At 41.2% G+C, this 12,162-nt stretch overlaps 1 protein-coding gene across 1 annotated transcript in view; it reads right to left on the bottom strand.

The window, feature by feature from the left end:
- The window catches only part of wdr18 (WD repeat domain 18), a 70,249-nt gene that overhangs the window by 22,470 nt on the left and 35,617 nt on the right, over nucleotides 1-12,162 (bottom strand). The window contains exons 6-7 of the mRNA XM_066695785.1: nucleotides 7,093-7,157; nucleotides 6,195-6,319 (exon numbers count right to left, since the gene is read on the bottom strand). Of these exons, the coding sequence (XP_066551882.1) occupies nucleotides 6,195-6,319; nucleotides 7,093-7,157 (190 nt within the window). The remainder of the gene's footprint in view (nucleotides 1-6,194; nucleotides 6,320-7,092; nucleotides 7,158-12,162) is intronic.

Here is a 12,162-nt window from a genome sequence, read left to right on the forward strand (position 1 = left end):
TTGTAAACTGTCAGATTGTTGCCCTGGATGGTTGGTTGGATTTGAAGGACATCAGTGCCCTATAGACCTGCCTTTAATCGCTCATATGTACGGTTAGTAGTGTGTAAGGAATTAGAGTCTTGACGAGTTGACTGATCACACTGCAATCACTTCAATGTTAGTTCAAGGCCATCAGGACTGCATGTTTTGAATGTTTCAGTTTAGGAGGTGGGTGAGAAGAGCCAGACATTCTGACTGCTTTTCAATAATTTTAGCACATCTGATTTTGTTTTTGAAAAGTTGCAGAGAGAGGAAAAGAAAAATGTCTTTCCCTGGCAGTGAGATCACATCTTACATTCTACTTCATTGCAGCAGCCGACTCGGAGCCAGAAGAGCCAAGATAAATGAAGCTCCTCTTCTCCCACTGTGTGCCTAGGTCAGCATTTAAAACACTTTTAATATGCTCTGCCTTCGTGGGGCTGTGGTCATAGATTTTGCCAAATTGAGACCAAAATGTCTTCGTTTCAGAATAGTCTCAGTCTATGGGTTTAATGACCGACCTCTCAAAGTCCAGTCCATTGTAGTGTAACCAAACCAACAACAAAAAAACTGAACTAAAAATCAAAACAGTCTCACAGTCTCTGATTTAACCTGATGGACAAAACCAAGTGGATCCAATACTCAGATAGTGAATGTGGCAGCATTTAGCTCACTTTAGCCTAGTCTCTGTCTTGCACAGACACAGAAGAAGTCACAATGCAAGAGAGTTTAATCAATTTCAACGCCATTGGCAGTATAGAACCCAATCTACTTCCTCCTATACTTGCTCAGCTTTTATAATTAACTGTGGGACAAACACAGGAGCCAGTAATCGCCAGATTTTTTGGGGGAGGCAGGGGAAACTTTCATCTAAACCCTAGGGCCCACAGTGGCAGTCGCAGTCTACAGCATCCACTTGTGCAGCTTCCACAGGACTGAACTGATCCTAAGGCTTTTTCTGGGTAGATTTTCATTACAGAGCAACAGCCACAGGAGAAATGGAGGGCGGACGTCCAAAACAGGGCATTAAAGTTTTATGTATTTAAACAACATCAAAAAGAAAATAGAAGTAAAAAAAAAAAAAAAAAAAAGGAACAACTTGGCATATGTTGCAAGCTCCTCAGGATATCTAATCTAAGTTTAGCCCCAAACTGAACCACAGTAAAATGTATCATAAAATGCAACCCCCCCCCACCCCACCCCAACACACCTTAAAATCCTCAGGACAAACGGACCCGGGAGGGCTCTTAAAATTCAGATGGGAATGGCTAATGCAAGTAGCAGCCTTGAAATCTTTCACAATGGGAAGCTTTTAGCAGATCAAACGTGTCTCCCTTTTTTGGTTTAAATGCATTACAAATCAAAAGTAAAAACATTATTAGAACATTTAACCTTATTCTCGATTAATGCTTATCAAAGAAATTAGTTCTGGGTAAAGCAGTTAATTTATTTATAAAATGGAGGTGTCTTTTTAGCAATCTGTGAATCCAGAAATAAAATAAATATATTCTCAGCACCCAGGCATTCATCATTTTAGCGCTCCAATGTGAAACATCAACAATGTAGCCCCGTGTTTCAGAGTGGAAGACAGGCCGACTCAGAAATCTAAATCCAATCTGGTGTTAGATGTCATTGTGTCCTCGACAGTTAATTAATGGCATTTTGTCACGGCACAGGCTTTCTGCAGGAGAGCTTGTAGAGACCGAGCCGTCCCCTCCCCATCCACTTGTAACCCAAGTCACGATTGCCACGGTGTGCCAAGATCCATATGATTGAAATGGGGGCCCCCTCCCTCAGCCTCCCTGCAATACGGCTGTAATAAAGTTAATTGTGGGACTTACATCGGGAATGTGCGCGCTGTTAGAGCACTGGAGAGCTTTGCCTTTGATCCACCATGTTATGCGAGACGGTGTACATGTGGAGGGGTCGGGGTGCGGAGTGTGAACCAAGGTCAGATGGTAACTTTTTTTTTATTATTCAAAGTATTGTTTTTTCAGCTCAGCCGTATATCACCTTGTGAGATCTCTTTTCTCAGGGTAAGAAAATGTCACATTTAAATCGGATTCATCAAATCAGTCAGAGAAGGGGCTAATAAAACGAGGCAGAGAATGGTTTTGGATATGAAAGTCTTATTATACACCATATTTCGTTGTGTGCTTGTCTTAACACATCGTCTTAACTCAAGCTCAATCAACTAGAATCCTTGCAATAGTCTCTAGGGTGAATACGTGTTCATCAAAGTTACCAGAGTGTTGAGCAAGATGATTGTAGCTTAGTGAGCAATATTTACAAAGGTAAAGGAAGCACAGAATGACATGGTTTCAGAAGAAGGCTGGGAATACTTCCGAGTACAACTTGATACATTTGACACACATACAGACACATACCATATTGTTTCATTCAAAGATCATTCATTGTTATTTATTTATTTCTGTTATGTAATGCAGTGAGATTTTCCCATGTGCCAAGCTGTCAAGATGTCACTGGGCTTCTGTGGAAATGTTCCAGTGAAAGGTCCACCAACCCATAACCTTATATGACCCACTTCTTTGTTATATGTGGCTACCCCCAAAGTAAACTCCCTTCTTGGATATGAACTCTAGCAAAGGCTGGCAAAGTGAACATCTGCAACACACAGACCCACGAGGAACTACATTTCAAACCATCTCATGGTTGTTTGAGACCTTTAGGATTCACACAACAAGGGAAGACGGGCTGGCAGGGGGGAACTTTAACTGCCTTGGTTTTCCGATGCAGGCAACTGCTATCATTGCACCTTTGCCCTTTCCTCCTTCTCCCCCTCCCCTACCCCTGGTCATAATACAGAGAATCTGGAGGCTAAGAGGCAATCAAAGACCATCAGGTTTCATTGCAGTGATCTCTCGGCTTCAGACCAGCTGCCCACTGTGAGAATCCCCTTTGTGACGGCTCTATTATCATTGCAGCTGACCTTGAACTCTGCAGACAGCTCTGAGAGAGCCCGGCACTCATCCACGCAAAGGTCTTTAAGAGCCTCATACTGATCAGCAAGCGGACGTGCACTGAGGGGAGTGAATAACAGGCAGGTTTCCACTACCCCAGCGAACAGGCTGGGGAAGGAAGCACAAGAGAAAGCAACTGAGCCAGAGATGAGACTTCAACAGACAACTGGCAGTAAACCACCTTCCACAGATTCAACTTTATTTAATTTAATCGAAACGGGTGGAGATCAGGGAATTGCAGAAGCCAAGCTTGTTGTTAACTTTTTTTTTTTTTTTATTAAGCAGCATGGAAATTATTTACTGTTTCCAGCAGCTTACTACACAATAATAAAATGTACAAGGTTAGGGTATTTCATTAATGACAGTGCATATTACTTAACTTTTCTCTCTTCTATGAAAGGTAGATTTCTCAAGCACTAGTTAAAATATTCCATACTCCATGGCATTGTTAATAAAATATTAAATAAATTACATAACTATGTATTGCCAGCAATGTGTGGTAAGAGAAAAGTATCAACACTCTACATTTCAATTACAGGTGAAGGTTAAGTTTAACCGGTCAATATCTTAAGAGTTCCTATTGAAGAGGGCTACAGTCATCCAAAGGAAATTGCCAAGCGCAATAAAAAGCCCAGATTCAACTGACCACAATGGAAATGAACAGAATTATCGTTGCGGATGTAAAAAGCTTTCCAGCCTGCTTTTCTTCTTTCAGTTTAAGTGCAATCAGAAAGACACACACAGCTTGAGAGCAACTAAAAGTAAATGTAGGTCAGTTCTAAGTGGAAAATCACCTAAATAGAAAATTCCTTAGTCAATGGAAAGAAAGAAAAACAAACACATAAAGCCTAACGGTCACTCTGCATCTCAATCTACAAAACCCAATAGTGGAAATCACACAATTTAGTCCTTAAATTTAAGAATTGTGTACAATTTAAAGAACTGTTAGAACTACTACATGATTAGAATATTACATAAATTATCATTGTTTTTTACTGTCAAGCAAACATCCAACTCTGGCATAGCAAGGGAAGGCAAGAAAAACAATTCATTAGTGTAATTTTCACATTTCAATGCTGGCCTGGTCCTTTTTCCATTTGACAAATTGCACCAGAGCTTTTTAGCAATTTTTTTGTGTGTGGTGAGTAAGAATTCATTCCCTGCAAATTAAACCACGGCTCTGCAAAGGGGTGTGTTCTGACAGTTCAGGGCGACACAGCGCCCTGAAGTGTTTCAAGTTTTTTTTTAAATGTTTTTAGGTTTTAATGTGCAGCCAAGAATTAGCTCTTAAGCTCAAAGAATGTCAGTGGAAAAAATAAACCTGTTCCTTCATGATCCCCTGGCAACTAATGCTTTCCTCCTCCGCAATAACAGAACCTAATAAAATAAACTAATTTTAGAAAAAGCCCCTTTCACAATAGCATCCTCTACCCAGGGTGACCCTACCCAGGTTAGGACACAGTGAAAAGCAAGTCGGTTACGTGCTTACAGATGGAGTTGGTGTGCTAGTGTGAAAGGGGACAAAAACTGAAGACCCCTTTTGAGAAATCTCCAACAGGACACCTAAAAGAACATTTACCACAGTCAATCTGCAGGATAATGTGACAGTTTGCTCATGGATTTTATTATGCCACTGGCGTTCCCATCGCTTGTACAATGGTTTGCAATGCACCCAATTTCACTTGACGTTGTATTTTCTGTGGTATACTACAGGGCAGTTAGGAATGTTCCAGAAACAGGCTAAATAAACCGCAGTGGATGAGGATGCCCCCAGGCCCCAATGCCCACCAGCTCGGGTGAAGTGATCACCTAGATCACGTAAGTATTTAAAAGGTGGAAAATGAAGTCTTAAGCAGCGCTATCGTGCACAGTGCCCCCTCCCCACAGCACCCCCGAGTCAGGCAGTGCCCAGATGAGAAGCAATCGCCCCTGCTGTTCCTTACAGATAAATTCATCAAAAAAAAAAATCTGCTTTGTGAGTCACACTCTGAGCCAGGAACACAACTCCCCTCCACTGCTTCATCACAGCAGACAGCATCCCGCCCCAGAGGGAGGGGAGTCTGCGCAACTTCATGGAGATGCCACTGATCACCAGCAGCCGGGAAGGAGAGAGGCCTGCTTTGCTCAGACACGAACAAGCAGATGCACACAGACACGCATGCACACAGAGACACAGACACATACAGACAGACACAGCTTAATCATTCACTGACCGGTAGCTTTTGTCAGTGCTACCCAGTGGAGCTGACCAGGGCTTCCAGGGAAGTCAGCTGAGGAGACCAACTGAAACTTAACCCCCAGGTGCACCCAGGCTAATTGTAGGCAGAGTTGCTGCGCAACTGCCAACCCAGCATGCACCACTTCACATCCATGCCTCCACAGAAATGCAATGAGACTGTCACTGGATTCAACCTTTTTTGTCTGCATCTGTTGTCCAGACCAGGGGTGGGACAGAAAAATGTTATTTGAAGCCCAGAGAAGAAAGGCAACTGGAGGACTCTGTAGACTTGACTAGGAAAGTCTAATCGTAAGCTATGGAAGGTTTTCTATGTACACCAAGCAGGTATGGCACACAGAGTAGATAGGCTATTGTTCTTGGGAAGAGCAGGATCAAGGGAAACTAAGCAGTCTTCAACAGCACTTGACAGCTCTGTCTAAAAGCAGACATCAATCTTTCAACCTGGCTGTCTAATTCATTTTTCCCACCATGTATCTGTTAATCCATCCGTGACACTGATTCTTGTTCTGTACTTTGCATAACTGGGGAATGACCCAGGATGCTGCTTTCAAATGGTAACAGGTTAGCTTCCTTAATGAATACAATATAAAAACTAGAAACTACACAGCAGAAGGAATAAGAAGTTTAAGCACACTAGGATAAGGTACTGCATGGAAACAAATCCTACAGGGAATACAGGATATTTCCCATCATACCCAATCCAACTAAAATTCACAAAACTTTGGAATCAAAGATTTTGATCACCAAAGTAGGCAATGGACTGCAGGGCTATTTTGAGATCAACAAAAAGACTGATGGATTAAACAGATGTTACAAAAATATGGCATTTAAAAGGTGGCTCCAGTCTAAGCATCACATCTACTAAGGCTCACGTTGACTGTCCCCCCCAACTGGGACATTCTGCAGAAGTAATTATGTTCTCAAGGGAATCACCAATGGCAGCTGTTTGAGCCTACCTTTGTAGCTAAGTGTCCTGAGGCTCTGCTTGCTCTGGATGTCCCACAATCTCACCGTCTCATCGTGGGAGCCAGACAGGAGCCGGGTGCCGTCCATAGACACCGAGAGGCAAGTCACCATGTTCCTGGGCCCAGAGGGAAGGGAGTGAAAGGAAGGGAGGAGGCGCAAGGCATCATGATTCACGGTCACACAGTACAGCACTAATGCATCGCCCATGGACGAGACCCATAGATCACGATCATAGAGCCAGTGAGCTGTATTTATAAAACTCTTCCTAATGAGGCTCACCTACCACCACCACTGTTAACAAAAACATGCCTGGAGTGGGACTGGAAGCTCCCATTTAAAAAAATCACATTTAGATGAATGAGGCATGAGGTCTGCATGAATTTATTTTATGTTTTCCTTTAATTCATTTATGTTCATCCTCCACGTTATTAACTTACTTGGTTTGCTTGTGAATTCTAGATCTTGCTAGAATTCTATCTTTTGGAGGTGCAGAGACAGTGCTGTAGTCTCCATATGACACCGTAATTTCTATGAAACAACAAGGCAAGGTGTCCACACCCTGTCTTAACTCAATTCAATCAATCAATGGGAATTTTCACAGTTTTCCCTGGGCTCAATCAAAAAATATTCAAAAAACGCTCTACGTGAGATATCTTGGCAAAAAGGACTTCAAAATTTACAACTTCACTTATTGGGGCATGCGTAATCTTTTTTTCGGGAACTGCCCTACTTGCTCTTTAAGGAAAGAAAGATGTTTACAAGTACACCTTATCCACATGAAACAGCCACTGTGAATACAGCTTTCAACTGGCAGAGCCTGTGCTATAATCTGTAGTGTTTTAAAAGGTGAAGAGAGAGATAGAAAGAGAGAGAAGGGTTTTGCAGTACCTGTGTCCTTTGAACACCTGATTCCCCTCACAGTCTGACTGAAAGGTCTTGTCTTTCCGGAGGTTCTGGAACATCAAAAAGCAAAAGGAGACTGAACACCAATCCATCAGGGTAAAAAAAAAATAAAAAAATAGGGCTGGGGAGGGAAATTACATTTATCAGATTTTTTTTTTTTTAAGCTTCTTATATAAATAAACCCTATATTATTAGACATGATAAACAAAATTTAAATATATACTAAAGCCAAGAAAAGGTAGCCAAGAGAAAAAAAAAAAAAAATTAAACATTATGTACAGACAGTAGAAAAAAATAAAAATAAATTGGGTCTGAACTTTGAGTTGAGTTGCTGAAGCAAGCAGAAAATGGCTTTAATGTAAATTGCAGGGGTCTGGCACACAACCAGGCCAGATTAAATATTATTTGATAACAAGGGATGGAAAAGAAACGAGAGGACGAGAAAGATGAAAAGCCACATCCATACAGCCATGAAATAAAGAATCAGATGTATTAGCCAGTCTAAATATTAAACAGGAGAGTCAGTGGAAGCATCTAAAACTTAAAATAAAAGTAAAAAAAAAAAAAAAAAAAAACTGTTCAAAAACCATCAGAAGGAACTTGGATGTACTTAAGAAAAAAAGTTAAATCTTGTATGCTTGGAGGACAATGGTGTTCTGTCTGGGAACACCACACAAATTGAATGCTGGATACTTCTAAGGGTGTCTCTGTGAAAAATACACAATGGTGCTGGGGATTGTTACCAGCATTGACGGGTGACTAAATGTGAGAATACTCAACACCTCTCAGATCGCTTCCTATAGCACACACAGTGCTGGAATTAACGTTGGGAATCCACTGCAATGCTGCCTACTTCATAATAAGTACCCAGACAAAATGAAATCTGGCTTTATTAAACAACGATTCAAAGGCAAGTTTCTAAGCCGAGCAGGAAATGAGAAGCAGTCTGGGCAGTGAAGAACACAATTATAAAGACACTGCCTAAGAGTCCTGTAAATTAGCCTTGCCTAAGCCTCCTTAGAAGTAATAGATAAAAGCAAATACACAAATAAGTAGATTAAACACCCACACAGAAACCGCACACAAGAAATTCACAATCTTGTCCACAGACAAGTTCAACATGTCTACCTCCACTCCATTTCAAAATGGCTATAATGGCTGATAAAGTTCTAAAGCAGCACACTAATCACTCCTGTTGCCAATATGATCCATTTAAAGACTAATTTATGTACCTTTTTAGCCTTGGATTTGTTTTATAATGGAGCCACTTGTAGTTTTTGGCATATAAGGAATTAAGACTATCGACTGCGACCTACTTGCATCACTAAATCAGGGGCTGATGTGTGATTTCGTACCATTAAAAATAAATAAATAAATAAACAGCAGTGAGGTGTGAGACATGAGGAGGAGATGTGAGGCGTGAGGAAGAGCTATGACGATTGACTGAGGCAGGGGTCAGTAACGATCCTGATACTGGAGACCTGAGTGGGTGATGCTTGATACATAACCCCGAGGATGACTGACGTGTGAGGATGTTCTAAAATGGACATCGTAGTAGTGAAATCCATTTCAGGTTTGTATAAGCTCTTGTAAAACTTGTATTGATGAAGCACAGGACAACTATGATGTACTCGAAATACAGAAACAAGTCTTAAATATTCAGGGCCTGTTGTTGGCTGGGAAAACCTAACAGCTCAAACCTGTAAACAACTGGAGACCATGCTTGTAATGCTTTGCATTTAAATCTTTAAGGAGCCATCATCAACTGTGTGCAGTGTGTTTGCAGGAGTTCAAGTCAGGGTGAGGAAGCAACTTGTGCTTCTCTCTTGTTCTGGCCTGTCTTCCTCATTCGACATGGGGGACATTGGAGAATCCCGAGGGGCAGAGGCTTGTTCCTAGCTTTGACTTTTGGAAGAAAAGAAAGCTATAATGGAAAAACAACTACAAGCAAACTAACCCAGCACACATCTCTTGCTGGCTAGAAGCATTTCCCCAGCTTAATCGGATATTGCAGATGCTGGTTTTTAACCGAAAGGGGTTGAGATGACTTTATCAGGGAAATGCAAACTGAGCTTTACAGGATTTAAAAACTGAATGAAGAAACCGGGCTTCAATACACATAAGCTGTCTTTAAACCAACATCTCCTGCAGCAGAAACTCAGTCCAAGAAATTGGAAACAATGGGCACACAGTTCTCCAGTTTCATTTAGAAATTAGAAAAACATGTTATCAGTCTATTTTTTCATTAATATTAGGCTTAGGTGTCATTTGTTTGTGGTTTTGTGCTCTAGAGCTCATGTTTCAACTTTGCACTGATGAAGTGGGACGTGACCACACAAAGAAACATTTTTTTCTTGTTTACAGCTATGAAATCAGCTTATACCAATTAATAACCTGGATTAATCATAATACACCATTAAGAAAAACATCATAATCCATTTAGATTTTCTCTGCGAATCCATACTCCAGCACTGAGCCACTCAACATTACATGCTTCCTACTTTCCATTCTTAACTCTCCCTCCATTAGCAAATTGATCGTTAGTTGGTTCAGCTAAATAATTAAGGATATGATTCCAGCACATCCGTGCAAAGGAGCCGATTATGAAGAAAGACGTCTTTGAAACCCAGGCAACCTTTAAAATCAGAAACATAATGCAATGGTGTCAATGACATAGGCGTAAGCGAGTTGTACGTGTGAAATCTGCTCCCACGCAACAACTCCATATTACCCACTTCCCTCCCACCCCCACAGTACACCCCCACCCCTACCCCTATCCCTATCCTCAACCACCCCCCTCCACTTGACAACTCGGCAGTGGACTTAAAATGCAAAATGCCTTCTGACAAACCAAAGCCAAACCTACACCACTGGTCATTGAATTAAAGGTTTCTTACACAACTTGATACAGTAGACGGGCAATAGCAAGTATATTCAAGAATATAGACAAGCTTCTGAAAACTTTAGGCACTGCCTTTTCATGCACAATTGTCACAAGGAGTTTGCTACCTCTTAATGCTAAATGCTTCCCATATTGAAAGCCTGAAGACATTTTCAGAGCATTTATAAAATAAACTTAATTACATTACATCTCCCAGCTTGCCCACCACTTATTAACCTACAGCTGTCTTTTTCAAAAGGCTTAACACCCACCCATACTCCATAAAAGGACATTGATTTTAAACAAGAGGGACAGGATTTAATGTCAAAATGAATTAATCAATGGATAGATAAAAGAGAACAAAATTGTAGTCTTCTTCTTAGTAAATAATGGATAGAAGGTCCGGAGAAGTGGATTCATGCATCCAGACCACAAAATGACCAGATCTTGTAGCTAAAAGCAAGTGCATACACCCCCATCATGATATATCTATATCTAAATATACACAACTAAGATGCATAATAAGATTAATGAATGCTTACTTCAGAATTGAAAAGCTAGAATTGGAATTAAAACTAATAAGACACTACAGGGCTTAGAGGACTGGAGTCTGAGTCCAAGAAAAACTTAGATTCTGGAGCACTTGGACTCATTCCAGGTTTTAAGTGAGCTGCAGACTTAGCTCACTCACTTATTTTGAGTAAATGAGCAATCTACTGACTTTGGCAAGCAAGATGACATGCTTAGCTTTTTTCTCCATTTCTCCCATTATTATTATTGTGATTTTTTGTAAATTAATTAAAAAAGGAAGGGGATCAAGGTGCGACACACATGCACTGGTGGCCCACGCTAGAAAAACTGCTCTCTGGGCTGTCAGTGGAGGAGCAGCCTGGCATGCCACAGGCAAAGACGTGGAGGAGAGACGGGGGGGGGGGGGGACTGCGGGAGGGTGGGGTCAGGGGTTCTGATGTAAAACAGTAGGCAGACATGGTCCAGCACACTGTCATTCATTAGAAAGCCCCACTTGGCATGCCAGTCATGTATTCCCCTGGCTCACAGCTGTACACAACCCAGCAGCCACTGACAGCAGCTACCTCCAGCACATGAGGAGCCACAGAAAAACAGCGAGGTAGGAAACACAGGCAGGGGAACAGACACTGTGGTGAGGAGGGGGGGGGTGGAAGGAAAAAGAAATAAGCTAATAATAATGACACCCAATAAACACCCTCCTATTATCACGGTGAAAGCTGATAATTTTAAAATTGCATTATAAGAGCTTCTGAGCAGTGTGTGAATTTCCATGGCTTTTATACGTCTCCCCTGCTTGGCAATGACACGTTCTTGTCCCTTTTTATTTTTCCGACATCCAAAGTGTTCATTTTCTTCCGTGACGCCTCCTAACCCCCAGCTTCGGCTGCACTATATCAGCATACACCATATCACTATCAGACGATGTACGTGTTTTGTAGATCAACAGGATTTTGAGTGTCTATTAATAGCACTGAAGTTTAAAAGGGTTGTGAATGTTTTTTTTTCTCTGCCTTTTTTTTTTTTGCAGTACAGGGCTACTAGCTGGAGGCAATCCAAATCTAGTGGGAACAGTAGCAGTTTAAGGATGTGCTGACGTCAAGATGCCACCTAATTACCCTGTTTTCAGAGAATGATTAGATGACAGGTCTAGCAGGGACACTACCCAGCTCTGAATTGCATGCACATAGATTTACAATAATAGGTTTGCTTTTATACCTCCGGTACATGCTTCTTTTTCCAATAAAAAGAGGAGTGTGTACAGGTTTCTCAACCACCCCATTTCTTCCCCATAATGCAAATGTCCGGTTTGAAAACATATTTAGATGGAATTCTCTTTGCAATTTTGTTTATATGTCATTTAATATTTGACTTATATTGTACAAATACAAAGCCATGAGGAATACTCGTTATTAAAATCCTACTTGTTCAAAATAACACAACAAGGAGTGAGTTCAGCTTCTTTAACCAGCTATTCAAGCCTCCAGAGTCTTCAGGTTTTCATTTGAATTGAGGACTCAATTAACTGAAAGAGCCCTTGAGTTAAGGTCAGAAGTCTATGTTTCAAGACAACTGAAAATCTGCTCCCATTTCCATAATTAATTTGGTCCTGATCTTATCTATGTGGTGAAGTGGCTGTTTCTTTT

The sequence above is a fragment of the Amia ocellicauda genome, chromosome 22, assembly GCF_036373705.1.
Source record: "Amia ocellicauda isolate fAmiCal2 chromosome 22, fAmiCal2.hap1, whole genome shotgun sequence".
NCBI classification, from domain to species: domain Eukaryota; kingdom Metazoa; phylum Chordata; class Actinopteri; order Amiiformes; family Amiidae; genus Amia; species Amia ocellicauda.